The sequence below is a fragment of the Bos indicus genome, chromosome 9, assembly GCF_029378745.1.
Source record: "Bos indicus isolate NIAB-ARS_2022 breed Sahiwal x Tharparkar chromosome 9, NIAB-ARS_B.indTharparkar_mat_pri_1.0, whole genome shotgun sequence".
In the NCBI taxonomy this organism is placed as follows: Eukaryota; Metazoa; Chordata; class Mammalia; order Artiodactyla; family Bovidae; genus Bos; species Bos indicus.
Window position 1 is genome coordinate 89,938,259 of NC_091768.1, and position 24,100 is coordinate 89,962,358.

A 24,100-nucleotide genomic window follows, 5' to 3' on the forward strand; every position below is an offset into this window, starting at 1 on the left:
TTCTCAAGAAACATTAATTTAATTAAGAAAATATGCTCCCGAGGAAATGTGCTAAGCACAAAAATACTCAGAAAAAGCAGTGGCTTGGAATGGGAGTGGAAATAAATCTGTGGTTGCGTCTTAACCCAAGGTCACTGATAACCCTGAGGACTGATCAAGATAAGATTAATTTTGACTGAATTAAAGGAACTACAGTCAGAGTAACATTGGATTACTTGTGTACATTATGTTTAAAAACATTATGCGATAATATACCATAAGCCCCATGAGGGCAGAAAGCACATTTATCTTGCTCAATATGGCATTGCCAAACCCTGGCAACCTGAAACCTATACGATATGTACCAGATCATCTGCTGAATGAATTCATTCATTCACATCTCAAAAATGAAAAAGAACTGGAGAGTTACATACTTGTTTCCACAAATAGTAAGAGCTATTCTAGCACTGATGTAGTGAAAACATCCTAAACTGTCATTAAGACTTCTTATCAGGTAAGAATGCCAGAATAATCACAGACACATTTAACATGACTTTTTGGCACTTAACTTTCCATTACAACATCTCATCTGATGATCACAGCCCTATAACAGGTTGAAATGGCTGTCTGCAGACAGGTGAAATGGCAGAGGAGAAAGTGCTGGCTACGGAGGCAGGTGAAACTGGTTTCAGACTCTGGTCCTGACGTGTATTAGCTCTGTGAATTCAGATGCAATGCTTTAAAATCCTCTCTTCTGTTGCACCATCATCTGGGTGGTCATGGCACCCCCTTTACATGGTTTTGAGGAGAATCAGAGATTCTTTGTCAGCACCTCCAGAGCAGAGGTCGCCACAAGTACTATCGTGGTCTGTGTCCTCTTTCTCTTCTGGCGTTACAAAGACAACCGTCTTCTGCCTGGAAGAGTTTCCCCTGGGTGATGACTTCCTCAGAGCTCAGCTCAGGTGCACCCTTCTCTAAGAACCTTTTTTCTGATCCATGGGTCTGAGTTATGAGTTTCTCTTTTGCCAGTGGTGCTCAAACTTTAGTGAACACTAGAATCACCTGGAGAAGGCAATGGCACCCCACTCCAGTACTCTTGCCTGGAAAATCCCATGGGCGGAGGAGCCTGGTGGGCTGCAGTCCATGGGGTTGCGAAGAGTCAGACACAACTGAGCAACTTCACTTTCACTTTTTACTTTCATGTATTGGAGAAGGCAATGGCAACCCACTCCAGTGTTCTTGCCTGGAGAATCCCAGGGACAGGGGAGCCTGGTGGGCTGCCGTCTATGGGGTCACACAGAGTCAGACACAACTGAAGCGACTTAGCAGCAGCAGCAGAATCACCTGGAGAGCTTGTGAAGGAGATGCCTGGGCACAGCATCAGGTTTTCTGGCTTAGTGTATCTTGAGAATGTATATTTATTACAAGTTCCCAGGTGAACCTGATGCTACTGGCTTAGGGACCACATGTTGAGAACATTTTTCTATGATCTTGCAACAACCTGAGCTCAAATATTCACCCAAAATACATTATATTTCATTGTCTCACCTCCCTCCTCCATCCAGCATTTCAAACCACATATGTATCTTTTTTTCTCCAGACTAACATAGCAGTCTGGCACCTGGTGTCACTTGATAGATAATTGTGGAATAAATGACTGATTGGTAACATAGTTAGAGGACAAAATGGAATAGGAGGACTCCAAAGTCTCCGCACTTCCCATGATGGCTCTTCTGAATGAACAAGGGAATGGTATCAAGGCGCATGTTCTGTTATTGGTTGACTTTCATGCCCACAACAGCACTAATGACATATTTTCTGAGCTCAGAGGAACACAAAGCTCTTGTTCTACCTTCAAGGAACCTGAGCCCAATATGACCACTGGTGGAGCTCACCAAAGTGAGCATGGGACTTTGACTCTCCAAAGACAGGCTCATCATAAGCTTTTCCTCACCAATTGAAATTATTTCACAAAATCATCTGAGAGAAAAAAAATATGTTCTTAAAATAACTTTACTAGAGTATGTTCAACAAATGACTTTTTCTTCTGGTGTGGAAGTGCAAATTGCAATAAGGTAAAAAGGATGCAGCTCTGTATACACTTAGCATTCTCCTTTTAAAGGAAAATGAAACATTTAGATTTAGATTTCAAAACTCATTTGGTTTAGTGGGTTTTCTTCAATTGGTAACTCCCACACACATTCAAAGACATGGAGGTCTATCTGTCTAGAGACCATCTAAGCGCCAAATAACCAAACTGTTAGCATTCTCACTACTTTTGCTTTTCTCTCTCACTCACTCACTCAGATGCATGCATTATATGTTTGGTAGTGTACTTATATATACTTAAAATCATGCTTCATGAAGCAGGAAATAAAAATTTTTACTTCTAATTTTTTTATCCCAGTGTTGGCACAAAGTCTATTGTGTTGATAAATCTTTAACTTCAGGCGTAGGTAAAAAAATGGAAGTAACTTGGATATGGGAAAGAATTCTTAATCATGAATTCCACAAATATTTTTTGAGCACTCACCGTGTTCCATGAACTTTACTACACCATGTTACTCAATATTGAGCAGAAGGGTTGTGGTGAAACTCAGGGTTACAAGCTAATTGAACACTTACCTTTTTCAATTAATTATTTCCTATTAATACTTTAAAATGAAAAAAATAAAGCTTTAACTTAATTTTTATTTTCCATGTCACACATAAATAAATAATAGTTATTTTAATTTTTCCTTTTGTTAGTGCTATTATTATTAAAAAGAAATTAATGCCATCTTATAATTAGAGATTAGTGGGAAAGTCCATGGGAGTAGCTTAGATTGTAACTAATATTTAAGAACACACATATTATTTTTCTACTAGAAAGGAAAAGAAAATAACAGAATTAAGGTATTAAAATAAATGTATATAAAAAGATAAATACATGCAAAGGGATGGCTAACAAGCTATATAGAATGCAGAATGTTTGAAAGAAGTCACTAATTCAAGATGACTTAAATCTTACCTTAAGAATTTGGATAGAATTTGTAAAAGATGGGAAACTTGGAAGTATTTCCTAACAACATGAAAAGATAACATATAGAAAAATAACATAAATCATGGACAAAAATTATATAGGAAACACAAAAAATGAAGAGGCATCTGTCTATAAATAAATAGGCAACAATTTGAAGGGTATAGTTATTTTAAGACATTTTCACAACTTTTGATAGTATCAAACTGTTTGAATCAAATGAGGCAATGAAGAATTCTGGCATTTGGTGGTTTTGCTTTAATTTTTAATAGTCATATGTGACTATATATATATTATACATATGTCTTAAAATGGTAAATATTTTGAAGGGAGAACAATGTAAAGAAAAGGTATATGGATTCACATTTTTCTCTGTATTGTCATGATATACGTCTGTGTATTCCTACACAACTAAGACTGAGCTGTGGTTCTGAAAACAGTCAGTGACATTTGTTGAAATTGGGGAAGGAATGAGTGAATAAATAATTGAAAGTTTGAGAAATGAGAGCGATAAACCAGTGGGTCTATTGCATTTATTAATAATTTAGCACTAATTATCCAAGGAATACTTTTAAGGAAAAAGTTCTTTATCAATTTTACTGACTGAAGTAAGAAAAACATGGCACTATTTCCAATCAGAAAATCAGATTTAAAATAGTATCTATAAAATAACTAATTTAAATACATTCATAAAGGGGATATAAGAATCAAAAAGAAGGGAAAATGAAAGCCTGATAGATATGTTGATGCCAATATTTTTTAAAATGAATTTTAAAAACGATTTACTAAAACTTGAGTACAAAAGTAATGTGGACTTCAAGGGGTGACACCAACCCTAATGTGTATAGTCTATAAAATCTTCAAGGTTCATTAGACAGAATGAGAGGGCCACTAAGTTGCATTAAACAAAAGTAAGTCATACATCATAAAAAATAATGATTTTCTATTTAAAATATTCATATTTAGATGTTCATACTCTACATTACCCATCATTTTAAAAAGGGTAACACTTATAACACGCTTTCCTCAAAATTATTTTTTGAAACTCTCTTGAAGCATCTCTGTTTTAGGAAAGAGATGGAAGTTTTTAAAAGAAAAATCAGAATTTTTCTTCTAGAGAATGAGATTAATTGCTTAACAATAAAGCTCTTTAGTCAAGTATATTAACAAGTTTAAAGCAGGAGTGTATTACAAATCTCTGAGGATTTTTACATTAAATCCTTGCTCATGAGCATTAACATAAGTATCTCCCTTTATTTCTCAGACATTACCAGCCACTGTGTTTACTGATCTGGAGAGATGATTAATGTTAGAGAAATTAAAACAGTACAAGCTTAGACATCTGGTCAGAAATAAATCCAACTGGCCAATATAAGAACTTTAGATATGACAATCAGATGGAAAACTGATTTTCTCTGGGCCCTGTGAGGGAGTTCTAATAGACCTCCGTACAGCTTCTTATTCACAGAGCACCATCCATACCCAATCACATTCTCAAAACTCAGAAAACACCAAATGAATACCACGCACACGACTCAGTCCACACTGGAGTTTGCAAGGAGAGCCTTTCGTGTTTAGAGGTGCTTCTTAGGAACATTATTTTGCCTACTGTAGAATAAGTTACTCTGGTGATCAATATTTGTTCCTTCCAAGCTTGGCAAGGAACAAAAAAAACAGTTTCTTGAAACCACAGTTTTTAAAATAACTAACATAGTTCTATCAAATACCAGATTAACTTCACCCAAGTTACCTAGGAAATACCAGTTACTGCTGTTTCATTTAATTCTTTTACAAAGATTTCTATTACTGCAAAACCTTTTCCTACTTGAAAACTTTGGGGTATGTTCCTCTGATCTTTTCCTTCCTTAGATCTGTTTCTAAGAAACACAGTGCATTTTTTCGTTTGTTTGTTTTCCTTGTTTCTGTTCATTATAATCTTAAACCTCTCTGAAAACCCTAGCTAAGACTTGAACAGTAAATCCTAGTTGAGACCTGAATGGTAAAGATGAGAGATTGTTTTTAACGTGTCTTGAAAATTCATTTATTACTTTCCCTGATGTCATTTTGCCTAATAAATAGTTTTAAATTCAGTAGTAAATCCACCTCTCTCTCTAAAAATAAAAAAAACCCCAAAACCTAATAGAGTACTTTTAAAAAATAGGAGAATGTAACATGCATTGTTGTTAAGGACAGAATATAGGCATTCTGGTGTGCTGGCTAGAGTGTAAAATGAGACATCCTCCTGAGAGGATTTGACAAAACTCTGCATGCTCTTTAGTCTAGGAATTCCTCTTTAAGAAAGAGTTGTAGAACAGTTCTTATGGAAGTATTTATATAATAGCAAAAAATCAGAAATTTTCAACAATCAATATTGGATAAATTACCGTCCACCTTTATGAAGTTCTAGAGAGAATGGCATGAGAAAGGTGTTGTATCACTGAGGAAATAAAATTATATGTGTACTATGATTCTATGTTCTAAAATTTTATTTATTTACTTGTTTTTGACTGTACTGGGTCTTCACTGCCGTGCGGGCTTTTCTTTAGCTGTGGAGAGTAGGACTCCTCTCTGGTGGCGGTGTGTGGGCTTCTCATCGTGGTGACGTCTCTTGCTGCGGAGCACAGGCTCTAGGGAAGCCCGGCTTCGGTAGTTGTGGCGTGAGGGCTCAGAAGTTTCGGTTTCCCAGACTCTACAGCGCAGACTCGATAGTGGTGGCGCATGGGCTTACCACCACCTGGTAAGCTGCTACTCATTGTGAACATACGGAAGTCACATGTGGGATCTCCTCAGACCAGGGATTGAACCTGGTCCCTTGCATTGGCTGGCAGATTCTTTATCACTGAGCTACCAGGAAAGCCTCAGGATTCTATTTTTGTTAAATATATTATATGTCTACATATACAGGGCACTCACACCAAAGTATTAATTTTTTTAAGAATAGATTCTCTACAGAAGGTTAAGTACAAATAATTTTCTTTTCCTTTTCCCCCCAATTTTTGTTTTTCTTTATTTACGACAACAAATATATGTCATTTGAGTACTATGAAAAATATGTTATTCAAACTACTGAGTGGCTGAAAAATCTAAGCACAGTGAATAATTAGAACTTTCATAAGTCTGCTTGACTTCCATATGTTTACAATGAGTAGCAACTTACATGGTGGTGGTGGTTTAGTCACTAAGTCATGTCCCACTCTTTGCGATCCCATGGACTGTAGCCCACCAGGCTCCTCTGCCCATGGAACTCTCCAGGCAAGAATACTGGAGTGGGTTGCCATTCCCTTCTCCAAGCAACTTACATAATAAATCTAAAAGTCAAAATTGGGTTTTATCAGATTGAACAGAAGAAGGAAACTCAGGATGTAAATGCATAGATAATATGATGATACAAAAATAATTCAGTGGTCAAATTGCTAAAATAAAGTTTTTCAACACTCTTATCTTTCATAGATTTCAATTCATATTATATGTATTATACATCCAGCAGTTATTATTAATAATGCTTTCTCTGATTCAGCCAACACATCAGATAAATTTTTCCCTCTAATTTCCTCCCAAGTGTGGGTGATATCAATCTAGTGTGTTATCAATGCTCACAGAAAACCAAATACTTACATCATTCTCTTGCCCATCAGAGCCTGTACTGTGGATGTCAGGATACTGCTTCAGAAACTGGGCCACATAGGTCATAATAGACTTCTCATCTGGTTTATCCACGTCAACATCTAAAAAAATCAAACCCAAATATGAGAAATTAATAAACATTTTAAAAGATATTAAGAATATAAACTTTGAAATCTAGCTAATATACCAAAATACAGTGTTCTAAATGCAGAAGAAAGACAGAATACTATTTAGAGATGGAGAGAGGGAAAACCAGTTTAGTCTGGATAATATACAGTGGAAATTTTATGACTCAGAAAGCTGACACATTTTAGCCAAGAGCTGTTGGGAAAGTAGTATGTGTTTTGTTTAAATCATTTCAACACTCATCAGAAATATGAGATATATATATATATAATTATGCATAGATTTTGTCTAGTTACTAAAATACCAATAATATGTACATTACAGAATCAGACTAAATGGGTAGTAAAACAAGTTACAGGCACAGCACTGAACAATAAATGACTATATAGTTTGTATACTATACATGATCACGCATTAATTTATTTCAGAAAAGAGGGAGATGCCTTATGTCCAAGTCCTTACACAGCTTCTCCATTGTGAAGCCTTCTGTCTAAGCCACTGTACATTGAACAATTAAGTACTCTTTAAGTACTTAATTTGAGAGCTGAAAAGATCTCAGTCACTGTCATTTTTAAGTATATAGATGTTTATCTAAAATATCAGTAAAAATCAAACAAGGATATTTATACAGATTTAATAATTACAAAATCAGGGTAAGATTGGATACATTTGGAGATTTCAAATACGATATATACACTTATAGAGCAATAACAACAAAAAAAAAACTGAACAACCAGAAACCATGAAAATCAAAATATAAAACTTCCCTAATATTTTGTATTCTTTCTTGTGATTTGAAATATAATTTATAGGGATTATCATTGTAGGATTTAAGAAGTGGTACAACTCAAAAGACTTAAAAATAAACAAAGATAATGTATTCTGGAATTCATGAGATGATTCAAAGGGGATTTTAGAAATAATAAGATCACTGATGTGGAGAATGCATGTGAAGAGTAAAACTTTCATAAAGTGTAAAAGTGGAAAGAAAATAACATTTAATACATGATTTACTACAGTACCTGCTTTTAGTATACATGGGACTAAATCATAAAACAATCGTTATTGATTGATATTGATATTTGGTCTATTTAATCTATATTCCTACAAGTTTATACATTCAAATTGGCTAAAAATTTGGGAGGGGGGAGTTCTCATTAGGAAAATAATTACTTTATATCTGGGTTAGGCTTGCATTTGGGCAAACTCAATTTCTGATCATCAAAGAAAACATTAAGATCCTCTGGTCTAGTGAATCTGAAAGAACCATTTATATCCTTCTCCTATTCCACTATAGGAAAAAGTTCAGCTCTGATGTATTCTCTGAAGCTGAGGGTTAGGATGTTTGTGGTCTTTCCCCTTGAACTGAGGTGTGTCCTGGATACTAGTGGCTTGGCACATGTGTGTGTGTGTGTGTGTGTGTGTGTGTACAGAAACAAGGTGGAAAGCCCTTGGCAACCCTAGTGAAACTGGGTAGGGGAGCAGGCAAGAAGGGGAAACAGGGTCACGAAAATGACAAGGGATCTCCATGCTGGCCATCATCACATGGAAGCCAAGAAGGCAGACGGTGTTTTGAGAGCCAGAAATATTCATTCTGAAATCAAGAATCCGCCTGCCAATGCAGGAGGCCTCAGTTCGATCCCTGGGTCAGGAAGATCCCCTGGAGAAGGGAAAGGCAACCCACTCCAGTATGAATGCCCAGGAAGTCCCAAGGACAGAGGAGCCTGGTGGGCTGTAGTCTACAGGGTCGTAAAGAGCTGGACACAAGGACGCAGCGGTGCTGGGAGCAGGAGCTCCGCCCGTGGCAAAGGTCATGAGGAAGGAGGCTCGGCACACGCAAAGGCGGGATCGAGCCTCAGGAGTCCCCCTGGAAATCCTCGAGCACCTACCCCTAAAACCAGAGTCTGCCTACTTTCTGCTTTGTGCTCTCACCTACACCTCTGACTTTACAGGGGGCTGCCCCCAACTACCTCTCTCTGAAAAAAGAGTTAACTTACAGCTCCAGTTAATTCCTGGTGTGACAGTGTTTCAACCTACAAACTCCTTTGGAAGTCCTCTAGCCTGCCTGAATAGGTTTTTCCGGCCACATGTGATTGCTCAGAGCCTCCCAACTGTGAGAGGCATGAGATGTTCTAAACACAGATTCCTTTGAGTAGTTAAAAGATTGATTAGAAATTGTATTGGTGAAGGGTTTTTCACTTGTTGGGCCAATGTTTGCTGCTAAGTCTCCATATCCCTTACCTGCTGTGTCCCTGGCAGTGTATTGATTAATATAATTGGTGTAAGTAGTAGCTTTAACGTTTGTAACCTTGGACCCTTGAGTTAATTCTCTTTCTTGTTATAGCCCACCACACCTTTGCTCTGTAGAAATGCAACTTTATCTAATGCTTTTGGAGGGTGGCGCCTGACTATTCACCTTTAGAGAAAAATAAGTTTTCTGAAGAAAGGGTCTTAAAATGTTAACAGGCCTCCGGGCCAGAAGATGATGCAAATCACCTAAACTTTTGCATATGATAAGTTTGCAGGAAGAAAGCCTGGCTTACTGCATGACTCTACCCCTTCCCCCATTATCCTCTACGCATAACTTAAGGTATAAAAACTACTTTGGAAAATAAAGTGCGGGCCTTGTTCACCGAAGCTTGGTCTCCCCATGTCGTTCTTTCTCTCACCTTCTGGCTGAATTATTCAGCCTCTTTTCTCCACTAAATTTTCTCACTGAACTATCCTTATTTAACCACTCTTTATATCTTTAATTAACATTTAAATAAGCTGTTGTTTCCTGATCGCCGATGCCATCTCCCCTTTGAATTCCCTGGATCCACCAGGGCTGGACCCCAGAACAGCGGCACATATTTCTCCAAAAGAAAATCTGTGCAGAAAGATACCGTTCCTTCTCACTTTCCAAGGTTTTCTGAGCTCTCGGACGCATCTATCATTTCTGGGTTTAGGATGCAGCCCTCCTGAGTTGAGGGACACAAATGCCAGAATCCCTCTACATGCCTTCAGGGTCCAGGAGCCGTGGGATCCCCAGCTCCGTTTCAGCAATGGTGAAAGCCTCCTCCAGGTTTTCTCGGTTAGGCCTTCCTTTCACCTTCTCCAGGTCCACTAGCTCCGGCCGAATAGCGTGGATGACAGAATGAAAGGCCACTCCACTTCTCCAACTCCGGCCGAAGTCTTTTACTTCTATTCCACTCTGCCTTTAAAAAAAAAAAAATGATAACGTCACTTTCTAAACAGGTAATGCACGCTTCCTCAAAGACTCAATCCAACCTCCTCCACAATGGGTGATGTACGATCAGCGATAGCAGTTACCTGGTCTTCAGGAAAAATAAGCAAAACAAAAATTTTAGTGGAAAATTCTGGTTCCATATTTAAGAGTTTTCTGATTTCTGATATAGCTCTATATCAGTTAACTGGTTTTGAAAAAAATAATCAAAATTTTTAGCGGATAACAAGATGTGTGTGTGTTCAGTCGCTAACGTGTCCAACTCTTTGCAACCCCATGGACTGCTTCACCGGAAACAAGTTAAGAAGTAGAAATTCTGGTCCCATACTTAAGACTTTTCTGGATTAGAGCTTTCAGGCGTTTGAAAGCCTCAATGTAAAGCACATTTTTCAACTGAGAGAAAAAATACCTAACAAAGGAAAAAAAAGGAACATTTTAAAAATACCCCAAATGATAATAATTCACCTCTGTGTATTTTTTTAAGAAGCCTCTAACACATTTCTAATGACAATGACAAGCAGCTTGTGTTTAAATGCACAGATCATATCAGACAAATATAATGTGGTTGAACCACATTAAATGTGGTAGAATGAACAAAATGCAGAGGGATGTGGTCATCTCTCTAAATTAGCCACAAAAAAGCCTACACTCCACACAAGTACCAGCAAGATTAATTTACCCTACCAGTCAAACTGTTTGATCAAACTGTGTTTTAAATTCTTCTTTTTAGAATTGCCTTGAGGGCAAAGCACTGGTGACAAATCTTTGCTCTTTCATAGTGGGTTTAATTCAAAGCCAATTACTATAATTAAGAAGAGATTCAAGTTGGTGGTAATATTTTGTTGTTGAAAACAGAAGCGAGGCAAGTTCACAATGAATAATTTTTTTTCTTCATGTAACTTATCAACTATAAAGGCAGTTTCAAAAGTGTTGCACATATGTCTTTGAACAACATTTTTGATTAAGTCTAGAGCGTTTAATGGCACCCCACTCCAGTACTCTTGCCTGGAAAATCCCGAGGGCGGAGGAGCCTGGTAGGCTGCAGTCCATGGAGTTGCTAAGAGTCGGACACGACTGAGCAACTTCACTTTCACTTTTCACTTTCATGCATTGGAGAAGGAAATGGCAACCCACTCCAGTGTTCTTGCCTGGAGAAGCCCAGGGATGGGGGAGCCTGGTGGGCTGCCGTCTATGGGGTCGCACAGAGTCGGACACGACTGAAGTGACTTAACAGCTTAGCAGCAGAGCGTTTAAAGGTGATCGGTGAATTAGGTAACATTCAATAGATAAATACTCTGGTAATTTCTTTTTAGAAAATTAGCCTCATTAGAGTTGTTTCTAAAATAAAGCAGAAATAATACCACTCAATTCTTTTTATTTACTATATTCTTAAAATTTCCACAAACTATAAAATACCATATATCTTACTGAAACATTGATTAATATAAAAAGTTGGTAAAGTGAAAGTGAAAGTGAAGTCGCTCAGTCGTGTTCGACTCTTTGCGACCCCGTGGACTGCAGCCCATCAGGCTCCTCCATCCATGGGATTCTCAAAACAAGAATACTGGAGTGGGTTGCCATTTCCTTCTCCAGGGGATCTTCCCGACCCAGGGATCGAACCCGGGTCTCCTGCATTGCAGGCAGACGCTTTAAACTCTGAGCCACCAGGGAAGCCTAAAAAGTTGGTAAATGCCCTTAAATTTTTTTCTCTGCAAACTTAAGAGTTCGCTTAAAATCTTGTTTTGCCAGCACACACTCAGCTTGCATAATTAAATGCCATGTGGATCAACAGACAACAGACTATCATACTGACATTACTGCAAAGTTTTATCATGATAGCATCGTGATATATGTCACATCATATACGTGATCACCATCCTCTCCTACTCAGGACATCTCTTCTCCCTACTCCATTAAGCTTAAAATAGATCAGTGATGCCCACTGTGGATGGAATGTAAAGAGCACGCCAGCAATGTAGGAAGGGCTTTCCATTTCATCCCTACTACAGTCCCAAGAGCCAAAGCTTTGCTTTCAGAAATATTTTTGATTGCAACTTGAATCATCAAAATATACCCCCAATTAGAAAACAACCAACACACTTGAAAAGTTAAACAAAACTATATAAACTAGTAACACTAATTATATCTTCTCTATGTTTATTTTTTTCGCTCCTTATTTTTGCTTTCAAACGCTTTAAAAATAGAACTCCCTATGTTTAGTGCCTCAGTGTTTCATAATGATAAGTACTTGTTTACAACTATTTTCCAGAAGTAGAGCATAAAATTCAGATTAGATTTAGGCATGAAAAGCAAAATAGAAAGTGAGTCAACTTTATATTTCATTAGGAAAATCTTACAAAAACACAACTTCTATGTGAATAGATCTTATTACTGACCACATCTGACTGCAAAATGTTGGTATGATCAATTGAAAAAACTCTACTGAAACTGCTATCAGAAGGTACTTTGTGAGAGTAGGAATTTTATATCCAGTATTAATGCATATGGCCTTCCTGGTAGCTCAGTAGAAAAGAATCTTCCTGCAATGCAGATGATGCAGGTTTGATCCCTGGAGAAGGAAATAGCTACTCATGCCAGTATTCTTGACTGTGAAATCCCATGGACAGAGGAGGCTGGCGGGCTACAGTCCACAGGGTCACCAAAGAACTGGACATAACTTAGTGACTAAACAATAACAACATTATCACATATATGCACACACATGTAAATTTATTATGCTCTGAGGCAAACAAAACTAGAAGCAAATTCCCAGTCCATAAGCTGGAGTTGACAAAAATCTACATTCCAGACAAAAGATGAGATCAAAGGAAACATTGAAAAATAAAATTGCTGGCAAGTTTCAGGACATAAAAACAAATTATAATTATTTCAGAATGTGGACTTTAGTTCATAATATTACTGAATAGCATGTAGTAGTCTCATGAAGAGATAATCACGTTTAAACCTCTAATTTATTTGTGGAAAGATTATTCAATAGCAGCAGAAAATCCAAACAATGACCTAAATAGAATTAGTCCTCATGCTAATCAGAGTGTAGGGATTAAACAACTTAATCGGGTCCCATCACACGAGTGAAGAAGGAATTAGCTTTATTAGAGCATTTTTCTAGAGTATCAGGGGTGCTTTCTGTCTACATTTTAACTCAAGACGAGAATGAAAGGAGACCTGAAGCCAAGCCAGTCATTCATATGTCTCCACAAATTTTGCAACCACTGCAATGAGTACTCAGTCATAAACTAACTTCAGTTTTTCAAGGGTTTCTTTAAACAAACCCCTGCTAGGAACTTACTTGGTGACTATGTACTGGACCCAGTTCAATAGCGCCTTCTTAGCGTTTCCTTGGATCTTGGTGGCCACCTTCCGTTTGCTCGGGGGGCTGGCGGTCTCAGAGCTGACCATGCTGTCCACGGAGGACGTGCTGCTGGACAGAGCCTGCAGCTGAGGCAGGTTGCTGGTCAACTCCTCGATCTGCGTGTGCAAGTCAGCAAAACATCAGCATTATCCCGGTTCTCTCATCGGATGTTTTACTTTTCCAGCTTGATGGGTCTTAACATCCTTAACACCCCCTGACCATGTAGGCTCTTAAAGGACACGACTGATGCCTTACTCCTCTGTCCACTTCCTACCACATCTAAAATGGGACCTTGGACCCAGTAATGAACAGTTGTCAAATACATGCATGAATGAATAAAAACAAAACCTAATGGTTTTCCAGACTCATAGAATGTACACATCAAGAGTGAACTCTGTTATTTTAGATTGAAGTATATGCAATGTTAAGTGCAAAATAGCTAGCTAGTGGGAGGCTGCTGTGTAGTGCAGGGAGCTCAGTTCGGTGTCCTGTGATGACCTGAATGGGCGGGATATGGGACTGAGAGGAAAGCCCCAAAGGGAGGGGACATATGTATACATATGGCTGATCCGCTTCATTGTGCAGCAAAACTAACACAACATTGTAAAGCAACTATTCTCTGTAGAGTTATATACCTCTGTATAGTGGTATAAAAGTATTACACCACTCTGAAGAGGGGTGCTTGTTAAGGCGGAGGCTATTTATGCATGTTGTGGGTGTAGGGGGTACAAGGGAAATCTCTGTCCTCTTTGCTCAATTTTTCTGTGAACCTAAAACTGCTCTAAAAAATAAAGTATTTTTCTTTAAAAACTAACCTATTGGCTAAAAGAATTATCCTGGATAGATTAGCACGTTAATTTCTCCCTTCAATATTTAAAAGGAGTATAGAACCTCTTCCTTCCAGAGGACAAAGTAAAATTTCCTGAAGTCTTTCTACACCAATATTTCATCTCCATCATGTCCTGACCACTTTTCAGATTGGGTATCTAGGCCAGAGTTCTTCGGGGACTTCCATCTATAACACTTTAACAGAGGATAAAGGACCTTTTCCTGCTCGCAAAAAAAATAATATACATGTGAAGGTCACATTTCTGGTAACTTGAGGATTAACCACAGAAGTATGGAAAATGAGGGCATCTTCATTACGGAAATGCACCACTATCTCCATCCATGACATTCTATCAACTGAAAAGGGAGATGAAGCAGAGTACCTGGAAATACAGGATAATGGTCCACATCAATCCGAGAACAATGGAGGGTCGACCATCAGCTATATCAGTGGAGTTAATGTTGACTAATTTAATCTGTTCAAAAAGAAAAAGTGTACTAGTAATGTACTAGAAGATTACAGACCATTTCATTATGCAATAAGGAGCACTTTATTAGGCATCAACAACATCTGGTCATGCCTGTGCAGTGGTACACAAGAGTAAGTAAGGTGAGACATAAAAATCAAACAAGCATATGGTTTCAGTGGAAATTCCACAAGCATTCATTAGGTGCACACAATCAACACAACTACAGAATGAATTTCAAAAACTAGTTTGAAGTTGAAAAAAAAAATATGACATCATGCAAGGAATTACTAACAAAATACCAGACAGGGAAAAAAAAAAGGGTTATTCTTTACATTCAGAGGTTGACTGGAATATAAAAGAAACTGTGAGGGGTATTTTAAGAAGATGCACTTACTTTGAAGTTTGTTACCAAATTGCATGAAACTTATGTTCTCTTTTACCTATAAAAGTCAGGAGTTAAAAATTCTAAAATTTGTACTAACCGGTGATCCTCTGTACATGGACTGACATGAAAAACAAAGGGAGAAGATGATACATATACATAAATAGTCTTTCAAAATCCACGTTATTTGTTCAGAGTGGGTAAAAAATGTAGGTGGTGAAGGCAGAGCATAATTTGCAGAATACATTTTAAAGACAAAGGAAAGCCAAGAAAGAGTAAAGCAGAAAGTGATTGTGGGGCTCAGTTCCCTGCTTTGGGGCACTGACAACCGAAAAGCATTTAGGATTAATCTGCTTACAGTTGTCCTCACTTATTCATTTTAATGACTTCCCAACTATGAGAAATGTGACTTCCTAAGTCTCGGGAAAATGGACTCGTATGGTAGGCCCAGCTTAGTCAGTCTACAGAATAGAACTGACAACTGCTCCTCGTCCTCTTCACAACCACTGAACAAATTAGAAAAAAATAAAGTACTCCTTAGATTCCAGTTCAATAATTCTCAGCAGGATTTCATAAGGTGTGCTATTAATGATAAAATTCAGGAGTTTGTAAATGGTTTATCTTCTTAAATTATCAGAAGCAAAAATATCCCACAAATATTTTACTCTTGACTAATTAAAGTTATTAGTTAGGTATAAGAAGAGTAAGGTAAAGGCTAGCACAAAAGTCACTGTAAATAATTTGAGACATACCCATGGGATTTTGCTTCACTAGTGAAGTTTATTCATCAAGTTCAGAAAGAAAATAAAGAAAAAGGAGAATTCCCATAGATTACAAGCGTAGGTGTTTATTTCTTTAAAACCTAGCACATAAGATATGTAATACTTTTTTATTGTATTAATAATAATAAAAGATTAAACTATAAATAATATTTCTTTAATCTTTTATGGCAGAACCTATTGCAATCTCTTATATTCATTTTAATTGTTTTGTTTTACACCCTCTCCAGAATTTTCTCCACATCCATTTTAGTATCTGTGGGCCACAAATTTATAATATATGCTAATAACCACAAGATTAATGCATTTAACAGAAGACAAATTTTTTCTTTTTCCTTACATATTATTCTTTTTAAAATGCAATTGAATATATAAGTTGTATTTCCTACCTCAACCCAGTTCCAATTATACTATGACGTTTACATATTCAGCTTACTATAGAATCTAAAGATCTTTTGCTCAACTTGTGAAGAAAGAATGTTTTTCAAAATTATTTTTTTTCTCTTAAAAACTGTTCCATAATGGGTTTGAGGAGCACAGGTCTACCTTGAAAAATCCTACGAAATGTACAATAAACTTAATAATCTAAGATTGTAGGACAGGCAACAGAGAGACATCCAAAGAGACTAAAGAATTCCAGAGACCAGAAAGGATGAATCACACAAATGACCCCTCAATGGAGAAAAACTCATGGAAAGTAGTGATGAATCTATTCCTCAGTCATACAAGTCTTATTAAATACTAACATATCCCTTTTTATGTAAACTAGTGGAAAATAAACAGAACGGTAGGGTTTTCTTCAAAAAAAACTTGAAGAGTGTCTTTGTTATTCTGTAAATCAAGCTAGAACCCAAGTACTAAAAAAATTTATCATGTAAAGAAAAAATCTAAATGGGGAACAAAGCAAATATAAACATTAAAGAAAAATTCTTGAAAATATGTTTGAGATATAAGTTCTTAAATTATAAAGAACAAAAATAAACAGTAAGAGGGAGGGAACCAAATAATTTTCAAAAACTCCTTCTATCCCATAGTCAATTATTTTGTGAGCCAATGGGGTAAATAAATACAAGAAAAAGAAGCCCAAACCATGTATTTCAGGAAGATTTTTAAAAATTAAAACAAAAAAATAAATAAAAATAAAAATTAAAACAGGTTTTGAGATTTGTGGAGACAAAAAATACTTGGGATTTTTGTCCTAATACTCAAATGTATTACTTTTTGCCCTTAACAAATATAATATTCAAAATCTGAATTCTCTACTTTCTAAAATTTACTTAGGTTTGTTCTGTGAAAATGGAGATAGTACAAAGAAGTTTTCTGTGAAAATAAGACTTTTTGGTTTTCTTTATAAATGATGCCTTTCATATTGAAAGGGAAAGTCGCTCAGTCACGTTGGACTCTGCAGCCCCATGGACTGTAGTCCATGGAATTCTCCAGGCCAGAATATTGGAGTAGGTAGCCTTTCCTTTCTCCAGGGGATCTTCCCAACCCAGGGATCGAACCCAGGTCTCCCACATTGTAGGCAGATTCTTTAATCTGCTGAGCCACAAGGGGAGCCCAAGAATACTGGAGTGGGTGGCCTATCCCTTCTCCAATGGATCTTCACTGACCCAGGAATCGAACCAGGGTCTACTGCATTTTTCTCCAAGCCATTAATTAGTAAAAAGAATTTTGTTCCGCATTCTAGTCAAAGAATATACATCAGAACGAGAAGAGCGGACATGCTTGCCCTGTCGATGAATATACACCAGAACAAAGAAGGACACTATTGTTATATCAGTAAAATAGACGTCAGAATGATTTGGAAAACTCTAACTATTCCGTTAACTGAGGCTTCGTCCAGTTTTCCATGAAAAACTCGTTGAGCAAGAGAAGGAAGAAGAGAAACACTCCATTAGGATGATGTTAGAGTGACCTGGAAACAATGTTTCCAGCAAGTTTCCAACAAGAAACTAAGATTGTTTTTTTGCACATCGCAGTGCCTAGACTCTCTGTTTGGCGTGAAGTCAGCACACCTGACTGAGCTTTATCCTGACTCACTGCACTATCGACTCATCAAAATGCAGATTGTTTAAGAGCCAGAATATAGTTTTCTTTAATTTTTTATTTTTCCAGAGTTCCTATTTTACAAAAGTATTCAGTTATGCACTTGTGGAGTAAATGAATTAATTTAGTGCATAAAGAAGTAAATAATTGAATTATTCTTTTTTCCAGAAGTATCTGGATATCATTCATAAAGCTGATTTTGGTACTGCCAAACACAGACTTCTTGAATTTCCACAAGTTAGAAAAGACTAAATCTAAAAGGAGTAGTGCAACCCTTTTGGAGGGAAATATGTCAACACCTAACAAAACAAAGGATACACTTATGTTTTGATCCAGCAATCATATTTCTAAAAATTTACCCAGAAGATGCACTTCCAATAATATGAAAGTACTTATGCACAGTTATTAACAGCATCATTGATTCTGTTTGAAAAATGCTAGAAACAAGCTAAATGCTCATTCATAAAAGAGTGGTTGAATGAACTCTGCCATATCCAGACAATGGAATAGTATGTAGCTGTGAAAATGAATGAGGACGATCTCTATGAATTGATTTGAGCGATTTCCACGGCATAATGGAAAACGAAAATGGTAAAGTACAATTGGTTTATCTCTAGAATGCTACCCTCATGTAAGGAAGAAGGTGGTATATGAAAATACACCTGCTCATTCTCGCAAAAGAAATATAGAAAAGATAAATCAGAAACTAGAGAGACTGGTGAACAAGAGATGAGAAAAGAAGCGAAAGGAAGGGGAGTGGGTATGGAGAAGTAGGGATGAGGACGAAATGCCACTTCTCTAAGTATAACTTTTACCTTGAATCATAGTAATGTCTCATTCTCTAAAATAAAAAAGTCAACTGTGGCATGTGCGTGGTGGTTACCCAAAGTGGAATATAACTCTATTAGTGAAGTGGAAGTTGCTCAGTCATGTCCGACTCTTTGTGTCCCCGTGGACTATATAGTCCATGGAATTCTCCAGGCCAGAATACTGGAGTGGATTGCTGTTCCCTTCTCCAGGGGATTTTCCCAATCCAGGAATTGAACCCAGGTCTCCCACATTGCAGGCGGATTCTTTACCAGCCGAGCCACTAGGGAAGCATAACTCTATTACATAATTCTATTACAAATTAATAACATAATCACACTGAAAGGGATGTGGAGAACAGAAGTAATCTAAGGAAATTTGGACAACAGTCTTTTGACTGGATATTGTAATGCCGAAGATGGAAAGAACTGTACACAAATACTGTTCTTCAGTTAGTACCCAGTTAGTTATTATACAGATCTGTTATTTATACAATTTGGGTTAATAAAAGTAGCTCTGAATCTACTTTGTGTATATATATTAGGGGTGAAAAAGAAAAGAATATATTGTAGATGAGAGCCAGGTTTCTCGTTGTAAGAGAAAACAGAAAAGAATCAGCATGAAATGGATCTTGAGGTGTTGGACTGAAATCAGAAGTGTCAGTTTGAAGTAATGGTTTACACACACCTATAACAGGACAAACTAAACAGAGAGAGACAGAAAGAGAAACATAGATATCTGTGTATACCCAGATCAGTAAACATACATATCTCTAGATCTGTATGTGGGCCTGGGGCAATGAAACCTCAGTAGCAATGAGCACACACGGCACCTAAATCTTGATTTCTAAATGCTATTCATTAACGAAAGGAACAAAGCCGCATTAGGAAGTGGTTGATTCCAGGACGGGGGTAGGGGAAATATAAGATAAACCTGGAAAAGCTTTAGTTCTAGAAAATAAGGAAATGCTTATAAAAGAATGGGCCCATGTCAAAAGAGTACAGGAGTCAGCATGAAGGAACTCCTAATGGCCAAAGGTAGAAAAATTTGAGCAAAAAATAATAATAACAACAACAATAATAGTACTCATATTGGATTAAAACTATAGAATAAAATAAATATATATGAGTCCACAATGAAGTAAATAAGCAATTGAATAAATAAATGGGGAAGAAGAAAGGTTGTCTTTTTCTTACCTAACAATTCCAATTAATAAGTATAAAAGAAATGAGGGAAAAACAAAATCATCATCAGGTGAACAGCACGGAAGTATTATTGAAGGCAGCTGATACTAAAATCAGTGAGCAAAAGTTTGAGGAGAAGCAGAATATTAGCATAATCTCAATTATCTTCCCTAAGTTATTTCTCAATTATAAATGGAAAAGTAGTGGGTTTACCATAAAAAAACTCAGTCTGTGACTTTATCAAGTAGTTGAGGGTAGGATCACCAGCAATAAGCCATGATAGAATCCTGTCCCTTCTAATATGATATACTGAGAAGAATATATCATTTCCTTGGAATTCTTGTCAAAAGTGAATAATCTCAATCTAATCATGAGAAAATATCATACAAACCAAACTGAGAGACATTCTGAAAAATAACTGCCTTGCAGTTATCATCAAGATCATGAGAGACACAGAAACACAAGTGGTAGAATGGAAAAGACAAAGGAGCCAGAGCTGAACACAAGCTGTGTTACTGGATTGTACCCGGAATAGAAATAAGACACTGGAGGAAAAAATGATGAAGTGAGATTAGTTTGTATGCTTTACTTGACAGTATCACATCAATTTTAATTTTCTTATTTGATAGCTTTACTGTCACGTATATGCTACATATATGTTATGCATATTATACAAATGCAGACGTGACCAATAGACTAGTGTTTCCTATGTGCTGCGTGTGTGTGTGCTCAGTCACGTTTGGCTCTTTGAGACTCCAAGAACTCTTCATGTCCCTGCTAGGCTCTTCTTGTCCATGGAATTTTTCCAGGCAAGAATACTGGAGTGGGTTGCCATTTCCTCCTCCAGGGGATCTTCCTGACCCAGGGATTGAACCCGAATCTCTTGATTCTCTTGCACTGGCAGGCCAATTCTTTACTCATGCAACACCTGGGAAGCCCTACATATATATATACCATGTATATAAATAAGTTTTTCACATCAGAGAAAGCTGACCAAAGTACAGACATGACATCTCGGTGCCTTTTTTTGCTACTTCTGCAAGTCTAAAATGATTTTACAATAATACCGCACTTTTATGTTATATAGATTGCATGCAGTATTTCTACCCCCAAAATCAACATTGAAAATATTAGTATGCCCACGCCTTCTTCTTTTGTCTCTGTTTCTCTTACCTTCCTTCCTTCAAGGAACTTCAGTGCTGTGCCAATGTTTGCCACGGCATGAATTCTCTTCATCCGGCGCCCTTGTTCACATGGCTATGAAAGGGAGAAAGACAAGAATAAATAAAAATGCACACATTCAAATGATGGTTATAAAAAGCTATTTAAGTGGATTCAAAACATACTTGAAGAATATTTGAGAACAGCCAACATTACTCAATTTCTATAAAGGTTAGCCAATACCTACAGGAGCATTATCCCCATAGCACTTAGAAGGTGTATAATTAAAAAACATTCATTCTCAGCTTATGATTGCACTTACCCTTAAGGTTTCTGTATGCCTAAGGTTAGAAATTCACAAAATTCCTATGCTGTCTATTGAGACTGTTCCCCCTCTAAGTTAGGAAGCATTTTTATGAAAAGTCCTCTTGGTGCATGTAAGGGGGCAGGAGAAACATGGGAAATCTCTCTCCTTTCTTCTCAATTTTGTCATAAACCTAAAACTGCTCTGAAAAATAAAGTCTTGAGAAAAGTACTGTTGGTCACTCACATTTTTTTTTTTCAGTTATATCAACATGAAAGTCACTGACAGTGATGTTTCTCGGTTTGAACAACCAAATGCCTGGTGCATATGCATGCATGCCAAGTCACCTCAGTCAGGCCTGACTCTTTGCAACCCTGCGGACTATAGCTTGCCAGGCTCCTCTGTCCATGGGATTCTGCGTGAAAGAATACTGGACTGAGTTGCCATTTCCTACTCTAGGGGATCTTCGCAACCCAGGAATCGAGCCCACGTCTCTTGTGTCTCCTGCACTGGCAGGCGGGCTCTTTACCACTAGTGCCACCTGGGAAGCCCACATGCCTTATATGAGCCAAGGTTAAAAAGAAGGGATGCGAGAAAGAAAACGCTCTGCACAAAACAGTATGATCTGGTACAAGGATACGAAGTTACTTGCATTTAACTTAGCGAAATGTAATAAATTAATACATAGTTTAATAAATATGATAAAATAATAAGTGACTTCTATGTGCCACACTGTTCATTTTAAAACTCAAAATAATTTCATTGAAGTTAGTAGCATTACATTTACAGGGCCTGAGAAGATAACAAAGTCCATGATTGCAGAGCTGATAGACTGGTCTCTTCTCCGTGACACCAAAACTCTATAAACAATTTCCAGTTAGAGCTCAAAACCAAGTATCTTTTCATTTCCAGTTAGTAACATAACAGGTGATTTCTATGATATGATTTTAAACAAATATTTAAATAGAAAATATACTTAACTTTTAAAAAAAATTTAGTCTTTTCTTGCATGGCCCACTTAGTTATTTAATTAATTATCTTTTAAAATATAAAAAGCATCTAGGAACCTACAACTAAAGCCAAGTCAGGACCCAGAAATTAAGAACGAATGCCAGATCCCTCAACATAACCCTTCATCTCATCCTCCTGCCTTCCTACACCATGGCAACTATCTCATATTTGCATCAATTTTAACACAATTGACCTGCCATTAACTAACACAATGATCCTCCCTACCAGGCTACAAGCTCTTTGAGGGCACCAACCATACCTCATTTATCTTTGTTCTCCTTAGAGGGCAAAAGGCAGTGCTTTATCCATAATAGCGACTCCAGATATGTTAGCTGGACAGTCAATAGATAATGCTAAACCCAGTTACACAAGTTCTACTATAAATATACGATTGATGCTTAACAAAGTCATCTGATGGACACAGGTGATGATCCCAATTTCCTAAGAATGCCCACTGTGTACTTTTAAGTGGCTTTTTAGACTCTTCTTGAATGCAGAGTGTTAAGGAGTCTTTAAAAGCACTATACAGAAGATTAACAAAATAGATAAGAAATAAATTTCTCTGCAGTCCTTAAGCTTTATTCATATTGCTTTTACTATTTAAAATTTTTCAATGGCAATTCTTCACATTCTTTAAAAAAACCTGAGTATAAAATTAAATTTAGTATTCCTATCTTTATGTGTGATTAAAGATATATAATCATGGATCCATTCAAAGAGTAAATGTTCTAAAATAATAATTAAGTGATGTAGAGAAATCCAAGGATAATAATTCCAAAAAACTTAAATTCCCTAGTACCTGAAATAAAATCACAGATAAGAGAGTCACAGTAGGTTATTAAAAGAAACTAAGATATTGAGATTTTTCTCTTACATTGAGATGCTGATGATAAGAGAATATTAAAGTATTTGGCTGCATTTCCCAGAAGATCATGGTCAAAGCCAGAGTCCTAGGCTATCTGAATCATGATGTTAAGTATAGTGTTCTTAATAGAGTTCTTCGTATGAGATAATTATAGAGTTCCTGAATTCTGCTAACACTCCGGAGGGAAATGCTTTTGTTCACATTCTCCTTTTGAAAGCTCTACAAGAATGCCTCAGATACTCAGCCCCTTAAATGATGCTTTTCATCTTAATGTGGTCTTGGATCAAAATGCCCACCTGTACAAAATTTAAATAATGATCACCAAGATTTATTTATAATTTCAGAGTAATTTCCTTTTATGCAATTCAGAATTTTGAAGGGCTTAATAAAAATAAATAATGAAAGGGACTTCCCTGGAAGTCCAGTGGTTAAGACACCACGCTTCTACTGCCAGGGACATGGATTTGATCCCTAGTCTGGGATCTAAAATCCTGCATGCTGCATGGCACAGCCAAATAAATAAATAAATTAATTTTGTTTTTGTTCAGTCACTAAGTCATGTCCGACTCTTTGCAACCCCATGACCTGCAGCATGCCAGGCTTCCCTGTCCCTCACTATCATCTCCTAGAGTTTGCTCAGACTCATGTCCATAGAGTCAGGGGTGCCATCCAACCATCTCATCCTCTGTTGTCCCCTTCTCCTCTTGCTCTCAATCTTTCCCAACAACAGGGTCTTTTCCAATAATTTGGCTCTTTGCATCAGGTGGCCAAAGCATTGGAGCTTCAGCTTCTGCAACAGTCCTTCCAATGAAAATTCAGGGTTGATTTCCTTTAGGATTGACTGGTTTGATCTCCTTGCAGTCCCAGGGACTCTCAAGAGTCTTCTCTAGCAGCACAGTTTGAAAGCATCAAT

The 24,100-nt window shown here is 37.1% G+C and overlaps 1 protein-coding gene across 2 annotated transcripts in view; it reads right to left on the minus strand.

Annotated features, from left to right (window-relative positions):
- SYNE1 (spectrin repeat containing nuclear envelope protein 1) overlaps nucleotides 1–24,100 on the minus strand; it is a 505,866-nt gene that overhangs the window by 369,611 nt on the left and 112,155 nt on the right. For both annotated transcript variants that reach the window (XM_070796399.1, XM_070796398.1), the window contains exons 5-10: nucleotides 21,020–21,103; nucleotides 14,559–14,651; nucleotides 13,285–13,463; nucleotides 9,749–9,945; nucleotides 6,614–6,723; nucleotides 2,990–3,040 (exon numbers count right to left, since the gene is read on the minus strand). In XM_070796399.1, coding sequence (XP_070652500.1) covers nucleotides 2,990–3,040; nucleotides 6,614–6,723; nucleotides 9,749–9,945; nucleotides 13,285–13,463; nucleotides 14,559–14,651; nucleotides 21,020–21,103 — 714 coding nt within the window. The remainder of the gene's footprint in view (nucleotides 1–2,989; nucleotides 3,041–6,613; nucleotides 6,724–9,748; nucleotides 9,946–13,284; nucleotides 13,464–14,558; nucleotides 14,652–21,019; nucleotides 21,104–24,100) is intronic.